We start from the raw sequence: 25,028 nt of genomic DNA, 5'->3' as shown, positions 1-25,028 counted from the left end.
AATAGCAAAACACGACACAAACAAGCAACTAGAAAGCAACTGCTGGCAAAGGGGAAGGAAGAGGAGCCTGGCAGGGTCCCTAACACTTTTTCAATATCAGCACTCACTACAACCCCTAGCAAGCAGCTGTCCTGTTCTCAGAGCGTACCACTGAGACGAGATAAACCTGAAGTTCAGTTGCTCTAATCAGAGCATGTTTTCCCTTATTCAATTTAAGAGCATATGTTTAATGGGATTAAGACTTGCATAGAAATACTAATTCCCATGCTAACACTACAGCATTACTTAGCTCAACGTGATGTCAACCAGTGTACAATCCACACAAATCCAGAGCCTAGTCCATCTCAATGAGTTTATAGTTATAGAGGGTAAATAAAGAGCAAACAGGTGCACGTGGTCAGAAGGATGGAGACACCATACTAGCACAACATGCACAATCTCAGCCCACCAGCCAAGATTTTGCAGGCATTGCTGAGGAGACTTCTGAGTCCTATCGGCTTTCAGTTACAGGAATCTTGCTTATTTATTTAAATGCAAGCAGAGTGGTGTCTTTTCAACTGCATGCATAACTTAACTCAGAACATACTGTGGCAACTATCAGCTTAAAAAAAAAAATCCTTTAGATAATCCCAAGCCCTGATTAAAAGTGGATTTAATATTATGAAACAAAGCATGATGATGCAATAAGATCTCAACTAGCTCCTTACACATCCAACACACCACTGGGGATGACAGTCCCACTGTCAGATGCAAGACAGTACAGGTTAAAAGCAAAGTCCTTCCTAAACATATTCCTCTGTGAAGTAAAAGAGACGCTCAAGGCTGTTCCAAACCACATCTGTCTCACATTCTCTTCCAAACACCCATTAAATACATGTAATGGAGCAGACATTTAGTAAGTGCAAGCCATACCAATAGCCCATCCAACAAGCAGTTTTAGAATACATGCATTTTGTTTCTTCTGCTTAAGTCGTTACTGATTTGATGTCCAAAAAACTTAACGTATAGAAGCAAGTGGCTTCCCAATAACAGTAGATCTATTGCCACCTGCTGTCAGAAAGCACTCACGGCACTCCTAGCACGTCCCATTTGCAAGACAGACAGACTTGAAGAAATCCAACTTTACCAGTGTTTTGCTTTACGTCATTAGTTTTTCCTTCAGAAAGGACATACAGAGTAACCACGGCAAGAAAGATTAGTAAACATAGTGGTCTGACATCATCTTTCCCGTGTTCTGGGATTAGAATGTGGATCTTAGAAGATCTCCAAGCAGGAACAAAGCTTTCAAGTTACCATTACCCCAAAACACAAAGAATAAAAAGCAGCAGTGTCACAAAACAGAGAACCTAAAGGTGGGACAGGCAGAAGACTTGGCACATGACAGCCTGTCACTATTACCTGTGACAACCACAGCTGGCAGCCTGCATCTCCAGCAGATCCCTCCCAGCTCTGCCCTGCTCCATCACACACAGCCCCTGCCTTTAGATAACAGCAGTGCCCAATCTGAGTGGCCAGGCACAAACCTGAGAAGGAGATCAAATGAAAGCACAAAGACTGTTGTATTACAGTGCCAAGACTTAGCCCTAGACCTGGCAGCTCACAACAATGCCTCTAACACCTTCAACTTCCAGCCACTTTCTCTGTCCCAGAAAGTATCAAAAAGATGTTACCAGAAATGTTCTCTGTATTCATAAAGCACTCCGTTTGTTTAGCTTATCAATGCACAAAAATATCAGCATCATTTATACAGATGGTCCTTTCCTCATGAACTATAGAAATAATGAAACTGAACGGATTCAAAGCACAAATACTGAAACTAGTGTGATTTTATTTAAACACATGGATAGTGCCCTGAAAGCACTATCTACATTAAGATCAAGTTGCTAGCTAAATACATTTACTATAGCCCCCTAAGATGTTCCTTACTTTGCCCACTTTGTTAGATTATCAGAAAACTCTCAAGCTATGCTGAACCCAGTCAGAGCAGATGCTTGTCCACCTGACTTTGTGCCAGGATATTCTGATATTCAGCACCTGTACCTCACCCCCCACTCTCTGAAAAGCCAAACAACATTGCTTTCAACCTCAGCTTGCTTTGACAGAAGCACCTGCCTCATTCCACAGTCTGTCAGTGCAGGGAGTCTTTTAGTCAACTGGCTTTGCCCAATGGAAAGTACATCCTTTCTCTACTGCTTTTTTTTTTTTTTTTATGGCAGAGCCCTGGCTTCCCTCTGCCTGTTAGCATGAAGCACCTGCCAATTTGCAGTGCCTGGCCATGTGGCAGGCTGCAGGCAGTTCTTCCCCCACAGGCTTCACTTCTTCTCTCCATCCCCTGGTACCAGGAGCACCAGGCACAGTGCAGGCAGAGGATGTTCGGGCCATGCTTCAGGAATAGCTGCATACACAACTCATTGCTAGTTAAGCAATGAATGCTGTTGGAAGCAAGCTTGTAGGATGCACAGCACACAGAAGAGGAGAATTTTCTTAGCATCACACATTTCTGACTTAAATGCACTGCCATGCAGTCAAGTTTTCAAAGTGATCAGGTGAGCAGCACACCTGACAAACAAAGCCAATACAAAATTAACCAACCAAACACATACTCTGCACTGAAGCTCTCCTTTTTGAAAATGAAGTTTCAGTGGACTTCTGGTGACAGCCAGGATAAAACACTGCGGTACATGAAGGCAAGATATTCAAGTGCCTGCTTTCTTTACAGTTTCTGCCATGCTAGTATCACTATCAAAACCCTGATACAGCAGATCAGCCATTACACTATTAATTTCATAGAGAAAACTACATTTTTTTTTTAAAACTGTATGCAACTAATTCCCTTCAACCTCAAGCAGTGCAGTGACCCTACCTGTTGCAGTGCACTTCTGAGTCAGTCTTCCCAACATTAAGCTTTTGTCACATCCTGAGATCAAAAGCTGTTTGACCAAGACAGCAGCTACAGTAATCCAACTCAATGAAATTGCACGTCTAGATGTACTTTCCTTTGGTTACATTCCCTTGATCACTGTTACTTGGGGCACATTTTTAGTTTTCCATCCAAGTACTATAGTAAAGGGAAGAACTACAGTAATATCAGATGAAACAAAAGCAGGTGAAAAGTTTACCATGTCTGCTGCTCACCTGACACATTCAGCATATTTGTCACAGAAAGCAGTGATTAACTTATTCACAGATATCAGGATTATTGAGAATGACTGATTCCAGCAATGATTTATGTTGACTTTTCTGTTGAATAAATGGGAAATACATACATATATAATCCCAGATTAATTTATATGTATAATTGCACCAACTAATTTAACCTGAGAAACCTTTGATTAACACCTCAGCTTGCTCATGCTAGAGATGAAAACCAAATTAACATTTTGTAAGCATTCTTGGTTCTATTCCCTTGAGGAAATAACAGAAGTGCAAGATACACAGGCAGATGCCAGCTGACTTTGTGATTTCAATTCAAGTTTTCAGTTCTCCTATCAGAATACTGTAGATAAAACAAAATGTGCTTTAAAAACATGCTGCTAGAATCAGACTCAATAAGAAGCTTCTGTTGTAAATATTTATGTGTTTAGCTCAGTTGAAAAATTAGTGTTCATATATGCAAATATTCCATGCAAAAATCCTAAAAATAAGGTATAGGTGCAGGGAATGAGTATCATGTGATGCTACCGCAGGGCCAGCTACCAACTCAAACACCTTCACAAATTCAGACAGGCCACTGCTGAAGTAATTTCTACTTCAGAAGCCGCAAGATGAAAATTTTGCTTGATAAATTAAGTTGGCAAATGAAACGGATTAGCAATCAGTGAAATTGCCTGGTGTCAGATCTGTTCCAGATTTGAAATCATCCTTTTTTCCCCCCACCTGTTCATTAAGCACCAAGTTCAAGGCAACTGCAGCAACTGATTGCACATTAACGAGCTGTTATGTGGGATGGCATGGTTCAGCCACTGACTACACATTGGTTTAAGCACAGCTCAGCAATAACACATTTGGTTCACACCTCCTGTGTGTGGTACTTCTACCTTGACATGTCATTTGAGACAGGAGAGAAAAGTGACGCCTCAAAATTAAATGATCAAATTATACCTTAAGGTCAAGAGTTCAGAAGAAAATTAGTTAAGAAAATTAAGAAATAAATTAGTGCTAGAGTAAAATATTCAAATGTGGTTTTGAATGCAAAAGCTCAAGGGAAGAAAGGCATCTTCCAACAGGAAGAGTTGAGACTTAGTAGAACAATGAGACTTTCCCAGTTCAACACATCTGCAATGCCAGGACAAGGATGAACAGCAGGACAAATGTTTCAAACCCTAAACTTTCTGAAAGCCTCAGATATAAGTCTCTCTTCCTAGCCTGCTTTCCTACTGGAAAAGGGATAATAAGAAGTTCAGTTATTTCTTTCACTAATTCTTGCTATTTATCAGACTAAGATTTTTGCATACCACTTCTTTTCTCAAAATGGGAAAAGAACATTCCCTTTAAAAGGCAACAGCTTTCCCCCCAGTTAGGGGAGTGTTCAAGCACAGTTCACTGAACAGAGTGACCTCACTGCCCTAACTGTAGGCAACAGGCTAGTTGCTAACATACAAATAATACTATAGACTTATTAACAAAAATCAGCTTGAATACAGGAAGGATGCTCGTCTTCCCTGGATATGAAAGATCTTAGATTTTTCTTCTCAGTATCATACTTTTGTACCTCTATCTAAGGACATTTTTCAAAGCTAAGAATTAACACTTTTCGTAGTATTCTGCAAGTCATGCCCTTTTCCAATCCAATAAAAAAGAATAATCCTTTCCCCCCCATTGCTCTATAATATTTTCCTCTTGATCTTGCTCCTAGTAAATCTAATTCACAAGCACATTAATATACATCATCTTATCTTACAACTTGACAGTAAGATTTAACAGGTAACAAGTGAATTTATACATGAGGCCAGCAGTGATGAACTGCTATTTAATATACATGACTACACAGTCACATATAAAAACACTCACTTTCAAAATGCAGCTCTTGTTGCTACTTCAAATAAGCATCTACCACATTATTATAGTATAAATAGCAGAAGTACCATTACCTCCCCAAATATTCATTAAAAAAAGTCACAGAATTGCAGGGGCTGGAAGGGACCTCCAGAGATCACTGAGTCAAACTCCCTGCTAAAGCAGTTCCCTACAACAGGTCACACAGGTAGGCATCCAGATGGGTCCTGAATATCTCCACAGAAGGAGAGTCCACCACCTCTCTGGACAGCCTGTTCCATGCTCTGACACCCCTACCATATAGAAGTTCCACACATTAGTTTGAAACTTCCTGCGTTCAAGTTTTAGGCCATTACTCCTTGTCCTATCTGCTACACACCACTGAGAAGAGCCTGGCCTCATCCATTTCCCTCCCACCTCCCTTTAGACATTTATAAACATTCATCAGATCCCCCCTCAAGTCATCTCTCCCCCAGGCTGCACAGCCCCAGGTCTCTCATCCTTTCCTCACAAGGGAGATGCTCCAGGCCCTTCATCATCTTTGTGGCCCTCTGCTGCACTCCTTCTAAGAGATCCCTGTCTGTTTTGAACAGGGGAGCCCAGAAAATATACTCCTGAGCTGATACTACAAGTAACTCATAATTTATCTTCAAGTCTTAGTGACGCTTTTGCTGCTTATTTCTGTATTCTGGATCAGCTAGTCTATACAGAGACCTCATCTCCAGAAGTGAGCAGAGTAAGCTCTACATTTTTAGTTTTCCACCAGCCTCAGAAAATATTACTCATCATTACCATTACTACATAAGGCCTAGTTAAGCCATGAGACCTTAATTCCCACTGCCCATGCTTCAGATACACAGAGGCAGCAGCCAGAGATAGAAGGAAATAACTTGTTCAGAGCCAAGATCAAGTTTCATGTAATAGAGTATAATATACTAATAAAAAAGGTAAGACTAAAATTAAGATTTTTATACACATCTGCACAGAATACTTCAAAAAAACAGGGAGAAAGAAAATTAACAGGATGCTCAAGGCAAAACATTAAGTTAAACTAATACCTGCCTGCAATGCAATCACTGACAAGGACATTTTAAGGAATTATTTGGCAATAACAATATATTCATGGCAGAACATAATTGAGAATGGTTTTAGCTAAGTGTCATATCATCTCCCTTTCCCAGCTACCTCTGTCACTCTGCATCTCAGTTGTTCTGTAGAAGCCAAAAAACAGATCCTTACTCTGATCACAGATTTCTGAACTAGGACTGCAGGATTTTTGACATTCCAAACAGAAAGCACAAAATAACCCTCTAAGTCAAGAAAAGCAAACCATTTCAATTCCAAAACTAATCTGCAGCCAGTTGCAACCTGTGATTCAAGGGAGCTCCATGAATAAGGAGAACTCTCTGCTAAGCAGAGAGGAAAAGGCACCAAACAGTCCAAGTGCACGGGCAGTCCATGCTGTGGGCACTCTCTTTACAGACATGAGCTCCAGCATCTCCATATAACTTTTTACTGTTGTAAATAAGCACATCAATCTGCCCAGCACAACCTTGGGGATCTCTGTGCTTTACTCCATTACAGAGGAAAAGTGCAGTAGGTTTCCTTCCAATAAATAACACCAGCAATTAGTTGTTGCAAATGAATTGTTATTCCCAACAATCGATGACAACACAACCAAATACCAAGGAAAAAAAAGAAAACTGACAAAAGACACACAAACCATGCCCTTTAGGGGGTGGGGAGTGAAGCCAAGATTTAGAAGGTTGGAGCAGGGGGAAAGCCTTCCCATAGTGTTTCTCAAGTAGCCAGATTAGATTATTGTAATACAGTAAATGAAATCAATCAAATAAGGTTTTTTTTTTTTCATTCTTTGTTTTTGTCTCCTTTTTTGTTGCAAGATGCTACACACATTTCTTCACTTCAGTCACTAAAGCAGAAAAGGTCTTAAAACATTTAGAGCTCCACAGGTAATGACAAAAATTTAAAAGATACAATCTCTCTACAAGAAAGCAGACATTCAAACCATGAAAAACAGTATGTCACTTTTGCTATCACCTTACTGTTAAAAGATTTTCACATTATCTAGTCCTCAAATGGCTCAATTTAAAAACCAGACTGGAATGTACTGCAGTAACTCAGTATTGAAGTGCAGTGTTCTGTCAATATCAAGAGTGAACTCTCAGCTACTCAAGCTAAGAAAAAAAATAGACACAAGATCATTATTTTTTTTCTTAGTGACCGTGGTGCTCAAATTCCACAATAAACCCTTGTCACAATAAAAGCATACAAGATGAACAGAGGGAATACAGAGAAATCAGGAACAAAGCATGCTGAGTTTCCAGCAGGTTTCCACAGGCCATTGCAATTTTATGTAAGTTTGCAGAGTTCAGGTTTGTCACATGGATATCCTTGCAGTAAAGGCTGTCAAGCAGTGACAACATTCAGCCACCTACCTGCATTAACGATGGCATCAACCTCGAGCAGCGTGATGTCACCTCTGTACAGAGACACTTTCTCACTCAGACTTCTCTTCCCCTGCACATCTTCTTTAGCATTCTCACCTACAAAAACATGGCATAGAGCAGGTCATCAGCATGGCAGTAAGACTAAGACATTTAGAGCAAGCACCATTAGCCCCGGTTACCAGCGATACATCCTGCTTCCACCTCGTGAGGGCAGCAACAGCCCAAGGCATCTTCTTGTTGATCTTGGGTGCAGCACAGCCTCCACCCAAACATTGCTGGCTTGAAGAACAATATACACATACATAGTTTCAGAGATACCTCCATCCAATGAGTTTCACCGGTAGTCACAAGGTACAAAATGACAGAACACAAGAATCAGTTAAGACCATCCTCCCACTTGAAGCAGTAAGTTATCTGACCCAGAATTGTTCACGTGCTTTCAGACAGATCCTGAATATGCAGCTTGCCAGCAGAGCCAGAATTCAGAAGGCATCCTGGCAGTAGGCAACAGGGAGAAGAAAAACCTAAACAGAAACAACCAGTAATTTAAACTCAGAGCTTTGACACCTTCAACTGCTCCACTAAGCAGAGGTTGAAGTCTTCACATGCATTAGCTTTCAAATCTTCCTTGCCTAATGGTGTAATAACAGTGTTAATACACAGCTCTCTTATGCTGGTACACTTGTACTTCTTGCATCTGAACTTGCTTCACCAGAGCCTTACATCCATAAAGTAGTTCACTTACCCCAGTACTTCCACATATACATACTAGCCAGTAAGTATAATTGTAAGAAACTCAAATTAGCAAAATTTTAAGGTGAGAAAAGGAAAGATTGTTTAACTTTGTTCATTTTTGAAAGTTACTTCTGTGCACTATAGCAAAGAGGTCTGAGTTCATATATTGGCCAGAAACAGAATCATAGAACTGGAACTCCTGAATTGACATCTAAGTGTAAAACAGTTTTCAATTCTCAAAACAAATATTCACTTTTGAGTAAAATAAACTCCAGGAAAGATACAGTGAGATGCTGAAAGCAATTTAAATGAGTCTGGCCCTCTAGTTTCCTGATTAACCTTCATTTTAATCAGCTTCCACAAATCAGACAATATCTGCTTAAAATTATCTGCATTATAAGCAGCCACAAATAGAAGTTACATTTATTTTAGATGTTGATTTAACTTCGGCACAAACAACTTGTATCCCAAATCATCATTTATCTCAGCCACTCAAAATAGCCAGTCTTGCATACTTCTAGCTTGGATCAGCTAAGCACAAAATCCATGCCACCTCTAGCAAAAGATACACTGCCTCCGTGGCTTACATGAATGCAAGACTACCTTTCCACTACTACAAGTGTGTATGTATGTTCAATAACTTAATTCCCTTATTTGGCTCCTAAATTTCTATTGCCTCTGCCTTCACCAGAACAAGAAATATTTCTGTTTAAGGTGTACGAAGTATTTGTATCCTATTAAGGATCTTCTTAACCTAACCAAACATTATAGTGTTCATCATCTTTTCCACGTAAGGTAAGCATTGCAGCTAGCTGTTGAGTCATATTAAAATAAAAATCAACCTCTGACTCATTTACAGAACATGTTAACCACATTATGTTGGCAAGCAGGACAGTTTTTTCCCTATCCTTTCCTAATAAACGTCCCACTGGAACACTGCCAAATGCAACACCATAGCCCACCATATGCCAAAAGACTGCAACAAGATAACGTCAAATTTCTAGAATTCTCCAAACCAAACTATTTCAAGTTTATTAGCAAGCACATTTTGCACGACAGGGTTATTCGTGCCAATATCATGCAGAATCCAGAAAAACAAAACAACACCATAAAAAGCCACAAAGAGAACAAATACCACGGGATATAAAAGCTAATTCTCATTACTACTGCTTTCTAGATCAGAAGCAGAGCAGATATCCCTTCCTTTGCCAATTACTCCTTTAAGACACCACACAACACAATCACTGCCTCCTGATCTTCTGTGCTGCACTGCCATCACACTCACCTCTAGTTCTTGCTCTTCACGAGTGCTGACTCCTTCCCCATAGAAAAGCATTAGTAAATCTACAACCTCATGAGCAAATAAAAAAATCCAACAGACCACACCGAGATGATCTACCACAGCCTCTTCAGCAAGTCCCTTACCTGCCCCACAGCTTTTAGCCATTTACAATACAGCCCAGCAGTAAATACACATGCTGCCTCGTGCATCTGTGACAGATTACACTTTCTTCTTTCCATTAAAAAAATCTGGTATCGGAGAGAATTTTAGTTTTCACTATTTCATGCTGGTTGTTGCAAAAAGATTCTTAACACTGACAGGAGTCTTGGAGAGCCAAGTCTCATTCACAGTCAAGCACACTTGACAAGTCTACTAGTACACCTCTGATTAAAAGAGTAACCCCAACATAATACCAATAGTCACATTGCCATCTGTCAGATCCCTGGGATTGGCAGACAGTTTTCCCTAACAAAGTCAAACTGGTATCTTACTGGGGATGTTTTCTCCTCCTCTAATCAAAGTAGTCATCTTGGCAAGGACAGTGAGGTCATTCCTGGTGATTATAAAACTCACTTCTCACTTTTGTCTCCCATCTTTTCCTTACTGATACACATTTTTGTCTGCTCTGCAAGGCAACGCTGAATCTCAAATTTGTCATTAAGAATGATGCACTGTCCTCAAATTTGCCCAAGAAACTCATCTGTTGCAGCTATTGCACTGTACCTCAGCAAGTACAAGCCAGCAGATGCAGGGCACTGCTTGTTTCACAAAGACATGAAGCACATGCAAAACTCACGCACTCATCGAAATCCAAGCAGTGACAGACCCTTGCACTTGCAGCAAATCAAGTGTTTCTTGCTCTAAAGAAAGAACTGTACATATACCCTCAAGAAATTAATCCTCCGTAGCGGTTGCTATGTAACACCAGTCTTCAGCACAAGGTACAGAACAGGAATTTGCATCAACCCCACCCTTTAGTGATGCTCATGATACCTGATTGAAAGACAGAGCAGACAGCAGCTGTGTCCATAACCCACAAATCATCCAGGAAGCATCTGGAGAGAAGACAGCCCACCTGCCAAACTTTCAAGTCTATCTCAACACTTTGTCCAGAGTGCATCCTGTAGGCAGAACAGTTGAAAGCCAGGAACATTCAGACAGATTCCAGTCCTAAAAAACTAGATCAAGACTACTACGAAGTCCACCACTTAGACAGACATGCCACAAACACCAAGGTCAGAAATCTGTTCCATTTGATCCACAGCTGTGAGCATGAGCTCTCAGGACAAAAGGAGTGAACAGAGTGTGAAGACTGAATTTTAACATGATAAAGCTTCTGCTTTACTTGGGCCTTTATCATTATGCACTCCCAGTGAGACCTTCATTGTGAAGTTAGTTCTCATTTCATCCTTCTTCCGAGCTGTTCTGAGGCACACCTGCTGTACCTACACTTGGAAGGCTGCTCATCAGCAAAATGCAATGTAAAATCAAAGAAGAGTAATAGAACTCACCTATTCACATTTACAGCTGTCCAATCTCACAGACATGAGAACAGAAAAAAAAAAATCACAAATAAGCCAACAAACACCCAGACAGTCACAGCACGTGAATCTGAGAAAAAAGAGGATTTGGACTGAACTGTGATCACACCTTCACTCCTAACTCTTGACATGAAGCAAAACCAAATCCCTGCACTGCAAAATAGCCCTTCAAGTTAAGAATGAAGATCACCTTTAAGGTTTCAGTAATAGAAAGTATAAATGCTTTAGAAAACACTACATCTTTGTGGACTTTTTTTAAACTCAAGTAAATTGTACAAGGTGTGCTCACGTGACGTCTAGATTTCTGATGATGCAACCCCAGAGCCATCCCTAACGACCACTTAATGTCATCCTTGCCTCTGGAGTAAACCGTAATTAGACCAAGACCTTTGCCTAAAGGCACCAGCAGCACTCTCCCTCCAGCAGCTTGCAATGCCATTTGCAACTTCCAGGCTGAGACGAATTCAAAGAACTAATTGATACACAGAATATTAATAAGCAGGGGGGGGAGTGGTAAATGGAACATCCACAAACTTTGGAATTGAGACAAGGTCTAAAACCGCTCCGCACACATGCCAACAATCTGTAAATACACAGGCAAAACAAACAAATCCCAACATGAAATCAACAAACAAGATTAAAACTTCAAGCATCAACTTGGTTTACTTGCCACTTTCTCCTGACCTGTATAATTTTTAAGTGTCTCTGCACACCTGGCTCAAATTCTACTCAACACAGGCATGTCCAACTCACAGTCTGCATGCCACACATGGCATCAAGTTGCAATCAGACATTCAACCATTCAACTAAAACAATCTGATCAAGCCTCAGGACCAGACTTTTCTAAGACCTCTCTTAGCAAATAAATACACCCCTCACTTCACAATCACACCTTATTCATGTCACTGCTTTTTGGCAGTATGCACATCTGTGAACAACTACTGTCAAGGATGGCAGTGGGGGCTGAATCTTCCCACCAGTATCCCATTACATTTTGCTGCTGTGTGACAGATGGCAGCAGAGGGGCAGTCAGACACAGTGCTACCTGCCATGGAAGTGTGGATGAAGCAAAGGGATGTAACTGAATTCCCCCACAAAGAAAAAAAAGTGACATCCACTGACACTTGCTGAACATTGATGGAGATCAAATCATGGACATGAGCACAGTGAGGGGTAAGTGATGCATTTCAGTAGTAGCAACAGCAGGTCACCTGCACTGATGCACGTATTTGCAAGCACAGCATGCAGGCTCTCGTTCATCCCTGACAAAAATGCATGGTGGTGACTGCTGAGAAAATAATGTTTTGCAGCAGCAAACGTGCTCTATCAAACAGTGTTAGCATGGTGTTTGCATCACGTGTATTTTCAATGAAAACGGGAGGCATTATGTTGGGAGCAAACTACGTATACGTGGCACAAGATAATTCCCTCTTTACTCATTGCAGCCCAGGCAGACCAGAAGGTTGGACATTCATGTCTCAACCCCTTGCCCAAGGTGATTTTTACAGAAAGAAACTGCTGGGAAATACAGCAAAATAATGAAAAACATCCATTCTGCTCACAAAGAAGCAAAGCTGCTTCTGACAGGTTCTTGGCAGTACCAGGCAAAGTATTTGCAGGTAAACCAACAGTCATACACAGAAAGAAGAACTGAACTCACCCAGCTGGTGAAGCAGCTCTCTGGCTGTGCAGCACTCCTTCTCAAGAAGCAGCCCAGGTCCAAGAGCTGCTCTCCCTTCAGTGCCTGGCTTTTATATGTGCCCAGGGGGGCTCCACTCTGAGTCCACCCCTTCTGGTCACCTGGGGAGCACAGCTGCAAACAATTTGTCTGTGCTCCCTGGGCAGCCACAGCCCTTCACCAGGTATACAATCATGTTCAAGCCAGGAGCTAACAGTTCCCCCTACAATATCAAATACAGAAGTAATGCAAAAATAAATACACTGTTTTTAGGGGGGTTGTTTGTTTCTGAGTTTCTGGCTTTTTGTGTTTGATTGTTTTGGTTTTTTTTAATCCTCGGTAGTGCAATAGGCTTACTATAAGTCCAATTGAAAAATAAAGTGAATGATCATGAAAGGCGACCTCACTAAACCTGTGTGCTTACATACACGAAAGGTAGAGTTGATCCTGTCACAACTTTCCTAAAAATCACTTGTTTTGGCTATTTTTAAAGGCACACAGCAGCAGAGAGAGCACAAATTCTCCAGGCTCCACTCTTGCACCCACCTCAGCCTCAAGAACATACGACATTGGAAAATCTTCACACATTCTAAGCAATATATGTCCCACCAGCATTTCCTCTTAGATCCACCCCAGCATCCTCTAACCCTGTGGCTACCCAACTCCACTTCCTTTAGCTTTTTCACCTTTCACATCCTTTGGATCTTTAACCATGCTCACAACATCTCTGAGCTCTTCCTATTCACACCTTTCCTGAAGTCTGAAGTGTACCAGCATACCAAAGCAAACAGGCAGTCCTGTCCCCCTGCTTTACTTGCAATTCCTCCTCGTTTGCATCAAGTTCCAGCACTCAGCTGCAGCTTGCTCTTGTTCCAACCTAAAGCAACATACCAGACCTACTGAACATGCACTGAAAGAAAGCGTGAGAACTATTTCAGAAGAGGAAAAAGAACTTCCAAAGCAGCTCACTAGAGGGAGCCCCCATCCAGGGCATGAGCATCAGCCTGTCTTTTCTTCCCTTCTCCACATTTTATTTTAATTTTTAAACCTAGCGTTTTTTCCTGGATCTTTTCTTCCCCTAAGTATTCCCTCCTGTCCTTCATCTCAAATAAGTAATTAGTACTTCAATTCAAGTTCAGAAGGATATCACAGGTAATGCATGTTGATTAATACCTATGCTGACAGTGTGACCTATCTAATCCCTTCTCTTCAGTTTAGTTGATTAGGATTTTGACTTTTAGTACACTTTTAAGTATCTTCATTTTCAAAACAGTCTCAGACATCCAGTTAGAGAAATCCCTACAGCAATACCAAGGAGCTTGCAATGAAAAGCAGAAATAAAACACACAGCTGGAAGAGCTATTAAAAACATATGGTAATTTTTCAACTATTTGCTAATGAAAGAGTTGAGTACAAACATGGTAGTAAAAATAGTTATTAAAGATCCATAATATAAAGCAATACCTTTGGCAACGAAAGCTCTTGGCACTGCATGAGCAAAAGCAGATATGATAAGAAATTAAAGAAGGAAAAGTGAAAAGGATTTATTGCTGCTAGTCTTAAAAGCCTAAGGTATTTAAATGAAATTTTGTTTAACAAATTGGATTTATCAGTGTTTTCCTCTATTTCATAAACATAAGGAAGCAATTCTTTCCTGTGAGGGGGACGGGACACTGGAACTGGTTGTGCAGCGAGGTTGTGGATGCCCCCTCCCTGGAAGTATTCAAGACCAGGCTGGATGGAGCTGTGAGCAACCTGCTCTTGAGGGAGGTGTCCCTGCCTATAGCAGGGGGTTGGAACTGAATGCTCTTAAAGGTCCCGTGCAACACAAAACATTCTATGAATAAGAGCAGAGTGAACTGCAAGCAACAAAGCTGAAAAAGGGAAACTTACAAACAGCTGTAGAATTTGCTTCTGAAGGTAATAACTCATTTCCACAAAAAAAAAAAAAAATCTGCTATCTAATCCCTGCTACAAGGGCTACTCATGGAAACACGTATCCCTGCAGCGCTTCTCTTACAGCAACCTATAACAGGATTTGCAGCCAGTGCTAGGAAAGGACCTGTACAAGGAACAGGAACTCCAACAGCAACCCAAGCAGAGTCCAACCCTTCCCCTACCAGGATAACTCCCAGCAAAAGGCTGGATTAGGACACTACTCCACTTTTCATGGGCTGCTATGAAATCAAAGGAGTTGAGCATGTTTAAGAACGTCTGACCAAAGGAAAAGGTGCAGCAACCATCCTACTAGATATTCTGCATTCTTTTCTTCAATGCTTTCCCTCTCCCCCAAGGCTTTGCTTTACAAATGTCTCGTACAGATTAAAAATGACAACCTATCAGCAATTACTAACCTCACATTTAACACAGCTTTCCGTTCCATTTGTTTCTGCATATGCTTACAGAGCTTTTGAAAAGACAGATTGTAAGATCTGTTACATTACGTGCCTGCTTTCACTCCTACTAACAGTGGATGATTGTACAGGAAAGGCAATTGCTTATTTAAATCAAGTATTATTTCCACGTGTTTCATCATCTTGGGAAAGCGTTCACAGATGCACTACAGTACTTCAGATTTGTAGTACAGATTTGCTCTAGCAGTTCTTGGACTTAAGCACAATCACAACCTGAGCACAAGGAAGAAACATCTGTTGCAGACAAATCGCTATCTATCTAGCCAAAAATGCTGCACAACATGCAAGTCAAAGGCACCAGGACTTTCTGACACTACTCTGCCAATATGCTCAGCTGCAGCTAATTATAAAGAGGTATCATCAGATTAGCCAAGGATCATAGCCAAGTGCTAGCAGGGCACACAGCTCACAGACAGGTGAGGTGGAATGGGACCTCTAGACTGTCTGCTCAACATCCTCTGCTCAGAATAGGTTGCCCAGGATCCCATCCAGTTGGGTTTTAAATATCTCCAAGGATGGAGACCCCACAAACTCTCTCTGTTCCCGGTGCAACCCTCACAATAAGTGCTTTGTTGGTTTTTTTTTTTGACAGAATTTCCTCTATCAAGTAGAGATCACATCTTCTTGCCCTGCTACTATGCGCTACTGTAAAGTCCAAAGCTATCATCTTTATGCCTTTTGTCATATGCTTACAATTATTGCTAATACCTCACCTGAGAGCTGACCCTGCAGGCTAGATGCCAGCTCTCTCAGTCTCTCCTTGTAGAGAAGATGCTCCAGCCCTCTGACCATCTCAATCACCCACTGAGTTCATCAACCACACTCCCCAGTTCAGCAATGTGCAGTGGTTGCACTCTGCCCCAACTTCCAGTCCAGGAGGTTATGATGCCTCCCATTCAGGATTTTTCTAGAAGTATTCAATAACTCCAGTTAAATGAACATCACCCAGTGTCCACTGGTTTTCTAAGGAGCCCATATCCAATGAACCACATCTTAATTGAGCTCAGTAGTGGTACAAACACATCTCTATGAATGGATACTGCAAAAAGCCCAGAAGTAACTCATCTGATCTGCGTTAACATAAATTTATCAGCAGCCCAGGAACAGGTTTGTAAATAAGTGCCTCTACTTTTCAGCCATAGGATGGAATTGCAAGTCACTGAGGGTTATGTTATGCATTACGGAGAGCAGTATACCATAAGAACTGATTAAAAATGCTAGTCCTGGCAATCCATACAATCCTCATGCATTATTATTCTGGTGTTACAAAGCTCTTGGATAGTTCACACAGCATTACATTCCTACCTTTTCTCAATTTACCCCACACATTTCTGTATGTCCCCCAAAGACAGAGGAGAAAATAGCCCTTTGAGCCTGTGAGAAGAGGAAGGTGAAAGGAACAGAGGGGCTGGTCCTTTTCCTCAGCTTTGTGGGAAACTGGGCAAGACGTTGTATGGAATGCAATAACCAAGAACAAACTTTGAGAAAGCAGTAGTAACAGTGAGAACAAGAAAGTTAATACATACTCAATCCGCGTTTGTTATACAACTTGCTCTGCAGAGACACACAGTTGTCAATTCATAAATCAAAGTCTCTTCACCTCAGTGGCATGCACAGTGCCAGAGCAAAGGCACAACGTAAGTAGGCTGAGGCCCTAGGGTATTTGTGTGTTTACTTGGAGAGTCAGCACACAGCTGCTATGCTTACTTCTCTGGCTTGAGATTTCACTAGTTAGGGTCCTTAGGTATGGCTGCCACTTTAGCTGAAGCCCAGGAGGAGCTGTGCTTTGCATATTTAAAGAAACTCACTCAATCACTGCCTTGTTTTTTTAATGTGAGCCTTCAGAGGGATTCAAGGCTTTCTGACAATATATTGGAATAACAACACTGTTGGATGGCATATTTATTAAGTACCTGCCCAAGTCTGATGATCAGTATCTGGATCATAGGGATAGCAAGAACTTTGAAAAACAAATCCTTCTTCCAGAATAGCAGTGTGAGCTTGACTGAAGGGTGGTATGTAGTCAGCCAAGGTCACCTGGAGACAAGGACCACACTGCACCACCTCCAATTCAATTCCCACTTTACAATCTCTCTCTATAACAGGCAGCATGCAGTTGATGATGCAAAGTCAAAAACAGAAAAACATGGTTTTAGACCACTGCTTATGGTTTCTGAGAACCACATTGATGCTTTTTTTTTTTTAAATAAGCATCACCTATAGTCTTTCAGCTTTCTTTGTAAGGTTCCTTCAAACAAGACAGATCAACTTAACTACAAGATCTGTGTCTTGATAACATCACTATATTCACATTACTAGTATGTCTAAATTACTCCAGTATTTCTCAAGACAACCTTCATCCAAAACTTACACTACCAGCAGCACAGTATTCCTTCACTCAACTTTAGAAATTTGCTGGGAGAAAAAAAAAAAAAGAACATATTTTTATGTGTAACCAGGTGTTAGGACTCCAGCAGTATCTATTTTATTTACCCATTTTTAGTAGGCGTACACAGCACATGCAGCATCAAGCAGAATTTAAATAAGCTTATAGGAAGCATAGATTCATTAGCTTTTTAAGCAGAGAAATTTTACCCTACATTCTGTGCCATATAAATTTCCTACACCATTGCTAAGCAACAGATTCTCTAGTTGAGCACTACTGCTTTTTGTAATACTTACTGAGGAGGTTGGAAATACAAAGTTACTATCAGCAAACTACCAAACTCCTGCAAAACTGCCAGCAAACGTTTCATCCGACTGCCACTCTGGTTTTGTACTACTGGGATACAGACATGCATGTTTTCATATAAGTGCAAAACAGCACCTTCTACATGAAGACATTAAACTTGGGTCACACACAGCTTAAGCATTTTTCCATCCGAGAGGAGAAGGAAAAAAATAACTAATTTGCTATCCTGAGAAACAATAGGATAGCAACACAAACAACAAGGTACAGAATTAAGTCTTGTAAGCATTTGAGGGGACTCTATTAACAACCATTAGGGCTGACAGTCATACTTGCTTGCTTTCAGGGGTTCAAAAATAGGACGTGATACAAACTCACTAAGAGATGAAACATTTTTAGCTTTATCTTTTTCTGCATGTTTATTTGATATTAAAAAGGGGGGGGGGGAGGGCAGAGAGGGAAGGAAACACCAAGCCTCAAAGCACCAGAATATTGCAGCATAAGTCATTACAGGCATAAAGTGGCTAACATCACCTTATTCTGTCTGGATTTAGTTATCAACAATACACTCAAAATTTTAGATATCTGGTAGTAGTAAAAGAGAACAGAAAAAAAAAAATCTGCCTCTACTTCTTTAAATATAGCTGATCCATGCTCCCAGGGAGGTAGAATCATTTGAGTTGGAAGGGACCTTTAAAGGTCACCAAACCCAGCCTCCTGCACAGGGGCACCCACAGCTCCATCAGTGCTCAGAGCCCCGTCCAGCCTGACCTTGGCTGTCTGCAGGGATGGGGCACCACTACCTCTCTGGGCAAGTGCCTCACCAGGCTTAGTACAAAAAAATTTCTTCCTTATAACCCACCTAAATCTTTCCTCTTTTGGTTTGAAACCATTTCCCCTTGTCCTATTATAAAGACCCCTCTAAATAGTCCTTCCCCTTCCTTCTTACAACCCCTTTGATACTGACAGGCCACTCTCAGGTCTCCCAGAGCCTTCCCTTCTCCAGGCTGCACAGCCCAGCTGTCAGTCTGTCCTCACAGGGAGGTGTTCCATCCCCGGGCTCATTTTTGCAGCCCTCCTCTGCACATCTCCAGCAGCTCCATGTCTCTCCTGTACTGAGCACTGCCCATCTGGACACAGTGCTCCAGGTGAGGTCTCACAGCACAGAGCAGAGGGGCAGATCCCCTCCCTCACCCTGCTGACACAGCTGTCCCATATCACCTCCCTGTCTTCCACGAGCCTTAGCACAGTTCTGAGGATCCGTCCCACGACTTCCATGGCACAGAGGTGAGGCAGGCCAGTCAGTGGTTCCTTGGCTCATCCTCCCAGCACTTAGCACTAAGCGAGGTTTTCTTTCAGTTAGTTGAGATTCATGAAATATTCCCACAAAAGGATAGCAATACAACACACAATATGTTTATCTGAGAACTAAATCCTATTATATCTTTTTCTAAGCAGTTCCTTATTCACACAAAGGACAATATCAAGCACACAGATTAATCCAACACAGGCTGAACTTGAAAAAAAAATTTAGTTCAATTGCTGCACAAGTATGACAGGCAACTTACACCACTTCTACAGACTACTCCCATCAGTACCAAGAAGCTACCCAAAAGACCCATACTGCATAGAAAAGCCTCTGTAAGAAAAGCCAGAGATCGACAAGGCAGGGAAATGTTTTAAAGCAAAGCAGATGGGTGAATGGTTCTATACTCTCTTCAGGTCTGCATTATGGATGGACTATATCAGCATGAGGCTGCGAGCTTGCCTTTCAGAGGATGTGCATTCTACAACACCCTGTCCACGTGAACAGCTGGAAACTTTGGGAAAGGCCTTTTGTCACCCTCCCTTCCACAAGGAAGCATGAAACAGCTGCCAGCCTCAGTACCCTTGCTGTGCCCCTCTTCCCATTAATATAAGAAATGGAGCCATACAACATCATAATTTCAGTGGTCTTAAAGCTGCACAAAATAAAAGTTTAAAAGAGAATGGATTGTCCAAGCCTACTCTCCAGCATGGGAAAGCATTGTAGCAAACATCTGTATACAGGGTTGATAAATTCAGTGCCAATTGGATTTTAGGATGGTGCATCAGCTAGATGTTTTCCCTGGGAGCTGACCATATACCATCTCATGGGGGAAGTATTACAACAGCTTGTTCAAACATGAATTGGTTGTTAGAGATGTTTCTGCATGATGAGCAAGTTGGCTTTACTGAACTGAGCAGTTTGGCTCTAGTGAACTGAAAAAGAGATGTCAAGTTTATCTGGTTTCCAGTGATTAGCTGTTTAACACACGTGTACTCATGTGTTTAATTGTGCATGGAGCAAATGCAGCAATGCATGAAAGTTGGTTAATAGCATCCAAACAGTAGCTCAATGAGTTTAAGATGTATCAGTGACACTGCTAACTTATCAGGGAAGTTTAAGAACCACAAAGATAGCAATGCACTTCCAGAACCTGATGCAAGCCTCCCACATCCATAGAGCAGCAGCTGGCAGGCTGAGCCCATGCAAGCACTAATTGTTGTTGGCCCCAGGCAACAAACCCACATCGAGACAATAGTTCAGTGTCCTCATAAATGTCTGTCACAACTAAGCTATGGTGAAGCAGGCAAGCAACACTGGTCTTTGCTCTCTTACTGCCCAATTAAAAGGAAGCTCCCAGTGTTCTGAAGGAGGGCAGCAGCTTGTTCTGCCTGTACTCATAGGTATCTAGAAGCCACGCAACCAGTCAACAAGGCACCAGGTCTACACCAGGACCCTCCTCGTGGCTTACAATTCAAGAGCTTGATTTTGGCCTCAAGCTAATCACAAACATGTTTTCTCCCCTCAGGCTGGCATATTAGCTCACATCTGCCTGCAAAAGACTGTGAGGACATAATGCAGCATCTATCCTAAATCACAGATTAAGGCTAGAACTATACTACCGTACTGAGCAAAACTAGATGACTTACTAGAACTCTCTTCCCAGAAGAAGAAATTGGAGATTTGATCTTGCAATCTGCCTTACTCAAAAGGGAGCTCATCCTTTATGCACAAAAATTGGAAGAAATTCCCACTGAGGAGAAAACAAAAGTATGTATATAAACACCTATGTCATTCAAGAAGATAGTATTCTTTCCCTTTCTAGTCTTAAATATGAGGCAAGTCAGCTACTGAATAAAATCCAGGCTGAATAAAACCCTACATTTTCAACAATTTCTGAGGAACAGCACATACTGCCTTACACACAGCACTACTGCTGATAAAGTCATCCTTCCCTGCCATCCAAGCGAGCCTACCTGCTGACAAAACTTCCTTAGGGACCTCCGTACTGAGCTGCATACAATGTTCAGCAACTACAAAGAACATCTGATCCTCTTATTGCATGAGTTGGGAGGCTTCAGAATTATTAATTGTGTCAAGATTCAAGTTAGAAGCACTTCAACATTAGAGATTTTTCCCCTGGCTAACCTGTGTTAAACTTCACATTGTATCTTCACTATTGTGACTCTCAAAAGAGAGACCGATAGCTTGCAGAGCTTCAGTGAGGATTCTAATTTATTTTTGATCAGCATCCTTTCCTATGAAAAACTACAGTTAGCACATCAAAATAAGGTTCTCAACTGCATACAGAAACATCACAAAATGACAACCATATCAGGGACCTGCATAAGCTTAATGCTGTGTGGATATTAACTTGGTAAAAAATAAATTATGGAACAACAGCTTAAGAAGACATCATCTTAATCAAAGTCAAGTGATTTATCGTCTTAGAGAATTAGCCATACTGAATTATATGTTCTTTATATATATAAACAGAGCTGATTTCTTGCTTTTTAATAACCATCTCTTACAGTTGCTGAAGGCAAGATTTTTCTTTGAAGAAAACTAACACAGGCATTACTGCTCTGACAGCTAATCCATCCTATAAAGGTTATATCTATGCTGCTCACCGGGGAGCTACAAGGTCAACTGAATACACATTGGTTCTTTCTGTTCATCACAGTTATTCCACCTGCTATACCAAACATACTGTTCGAATTACTTGTCTATTTATGTCAGGTATATCACCAACTAAATAGGAATACTTGCCACTAAAACCAGACCAACCCCTCCAAAAAATAACCATTTCTCACCTCATCTTAAAACTTGCTCACCACAGGATATTCTGCCCATCTCTACGCATTGTAAAGCTGTCTTTGGAAAAGAATGCCTGAGGTGTGCATTTAGAAAGATAGAAAGATACAAAGCATCAGCAAATGGCAAGATCAGCTTTGCATCACTCTGCAGTTTTGTACTCTCAGTACAGTTCCCTGTTGTTCACTACTGCTCCAGAATCCTCTGTGATAAATGACAGCCAGGCATAAACCACCTCACCTGTGTCAAACCATGGGCACATAGGCTCCTGGAAGTCTTTACAATAACTGCAATTAATTAGTTCTCAGTTATATTAATTACTAACAAATTAACTAATATTACTGATCCTTAATTTGCTGCAAATATGGTTTTACTGTTGCAGCCACTCCAGCTGTATGCTTCATGGAAATCTGCTCCCTCCTGTTGCACATAGTTACTGGCTTGGAAAGTAAGGAATTCCACAGATAAACTACTTTAATATCATGATCTTCACAGAAGCCACAAATGTTGGTATTTTAGCAGAGTTCAAGCAGCAGGCATTAAGCAGTAGCCTCCACATGCATGTAAGTGACAGCTTTCAAACCAAACACACCACCAGTGTCTCCTGAAGACTCCTGTGTAAGATGTCCAGTACGAGCAACAAAAATCAAAAATAAAAAACAAAACCAGATAGAGCAGTAAGTCTAAACGAAGCTAAAATTTATCACCCACAGCTACAACTAATAGCAGGAGATCCTGAACTGAAGCATGCAGGTTTTGTAACAGAAACTCAGCCAAAAACCTTCTGTACTGCCAGCATAAACCAGCGTCAGCAGCAGAACTGACTGACAGATAGCAAACGTCACGAGGAGTTAAGATGTCCCTGTCACTCAGGTAGAAGTCTGTTCTACAGACAGTTGATGGACTTGTAGGGGGTGGTCTAGAAGCTTGTGCTAGTTTCACAGAGCTATTACAGTCACAGAAACCCTCGGTTGAGGAGCAGCTTTAGGAACTGTTCACATTCTCATAAAACCATTTCTTTTCCTGCGTAACCCACTGAAGATAACGAATAATTCTGCAAGATGCTGTTTCTCACTGTAGACTTCAGGCAGATTTTCAGCATAGCTAAGCAGCAGCTTACTTTCCAAAGGCTGTTTGACAACTTGCATAAAAAAAACAGCCATACCTTGATTCATGGCTCCTGCAGGACAGGCGCTCACTTCATAAACAGCTCCAAAGTGCCCAGAATGATTGGTGATTAGTTAACAATACCAAGTAATGCTGGTCAATAGAGGTTAATATGATCATGTGTTTTCTTTTCAACATTAAGCATTGAGTGGCTTATACAGATGCTTTGTCTCTTTAATCTTGTCATCTCTCTGAATATTTAGCAATCTGCAGATTTCTAGCACAAAGATGCTTTTATTAAATCTAAACCTCATAAATACACATAAAACTTTCAGTGTTAAAGTAGATTAATTTCAGCACATTTTGAACCATATCATTTTCTAAAAATAAAGCATATTAAGAAAATTCAGAAGCAGCCAAAACATCTAATTGCTAAAGACTCACTAAGACAAAAAATATTGCAGGCCTTCCATGGCATTTAAACCAACAAGAAGCCTCTAGAGATGCTGTATTCTTCCTTTTTGACTTCATCTCATAAAAAAATAGTTACTCTTAGCAAATTCAGGTAATGATTTAAAGATTTTTCCCATCTCCTCCACACCACTGGTATACCAATGAATCCCACAGACCTTGACTGTCCAGCAGGCCTGCCACACACTGTGAACTGGCTATAAATCCACTTACTGAACGGAAATACAACAAAGCATTTATCTACCATTAGTACACAGAACTCAGAAGCAGCAGATTTCTCAAATCCCCACTTTTTAGAAAAGTTTTCAAGGAAAAGTTTTGTTTTCGAAGTTTCTTCTAAAGTTCCCCCAGTGAACCATAAAGACATCTTCATGAATTACTGCACTCAAAAATAAGTTACTATATTCAACTCCAAAAAAATTTTTAGTTCTTCTGCATTGTGTCTCTTTATTCACCAAACATAACAAAACACAAATTGTCATTACTGTACAGGTCAAGTATGTAGTCTAAGGTGATATATAACAAAATAGCATTGACATTGAGGTATTGAAAATCCAGAGCTTCAGTAAACAAGTCCATTATTTGCAAGTTGTTAGGAAGAAACCCTGCTTCCAAGTACAGAACAGATGAGACGTGTCTGGCTTTGGTATAGCTGGAGAACGAGATGTGGGAGGAAGGATGGATTACAGCACAGACTACCTTGCCCTGTATGACAGGGTCATTCTTAGTTCCTAACTTGACAGTTTCTCTTTTTCTTCGTGCAGTTAAAGCAAACAAAAGAATTTCTGCCACTTACGAAACAGCCTTAAGAGGAAGAGATTGTTTCCCTTCCTACTATCTGCTCTGAGATTAAAAAGGATCACTTGTCAGTAACAACAGTGTAAGGAGAATGGAGTTACGGTACCCTGAGGTCTACCTTCCCAGCTTGGCCAGTTGTTTGCCAAAACCCAGAGACATTGCCAATGCAATCCTTCCAGAAACACACATGCCTGAGAGCTCGTTTCCCTCCATTCAGATCAGCAGGCATTAACTTCATGTCCACATCACCCTTTTTCCCCTAAATCAAAAAGTATCAGAAGATATTCCACGTCAAAATACACAGCAACTTCATTTCTCACGGCTAGTCCAGATGCATACCCCAAAAAGGAGACCTTCAAAGATTTAAGATTCTTGGTTTAGTCAGGAAGAAGTAAAACAGACTCAGCTACACACAGCTGCTTCCAGCTTCTAATTAAACATCCTCGCAGTTCCAAAATTTTCACTTAAGAAAAAAAGTCACTCTCATCTGCCCTTCAGAATTTCTGGGAACAAAGTTAGGACGTTCTTTTTTTTTGTTGTAGTGATTTCTTAAGATTTCCAGACTTGCCAAGACTCACCTCAAGGTCCACTTAAAGCATTACAGGAGTGCTTCAGGATTTCCAAATACCACTTCACACCCAAAGGTTGAGGAGGAATGGGGGCAGAAACACTTCCCTCCACAAACCAAAGTGCGTTCTCCAAACTTCTCAATAAGGACCACACAGAGCAT

At 41.0% G+C, this 25,028-nt stretch overlaps 1 protein-coding gene across 8 annotated transcripts in view; it reads right to left on the bottom strand.

Moving 5' to 3' along the window:
• The window catches only part of MACROD2 (mono-ADP ribosylhydrolase 2), an 836,889-nt gene that overhangs the window by 805,082 nt on the left and 6,779 nt on the right, over positions 1–25,028 (bottom strand). For all 8 annotated transcript variants that reach the window (XM_090134637.1, XM_090134639.1, XM_090134638.1 and 5 more), the window contains one exon: positions 7,452–7,559. In XM_090134637.1, coding sequence (XP_089990763.1) covers positions 7,452–7,559 — 108 coding nt within the window. The remainder of the gene's footprint in view (positions 1–7,451; positions 7,560–25,028) is intronic.

The sequence above is a fragment of the Phasianus colchicus genome, chromosome 2, assembly GCF_987193195.1.
Source record: "Phasianus colchicus chromosome 2, bPhaCol1.hap1.1, whole genome shotgun sequence".
NCBI classification, from domain to species: Eukaryota; Metazoa; Chordata; class Aves; order Galliformes; family Phasianidae; genus Phasianus; species Phasianus colchicus.
Note: the sequence above shows the minus strand (reverse complement) of the source record. Positions and strands in the feature narration are given on the sequence as shown.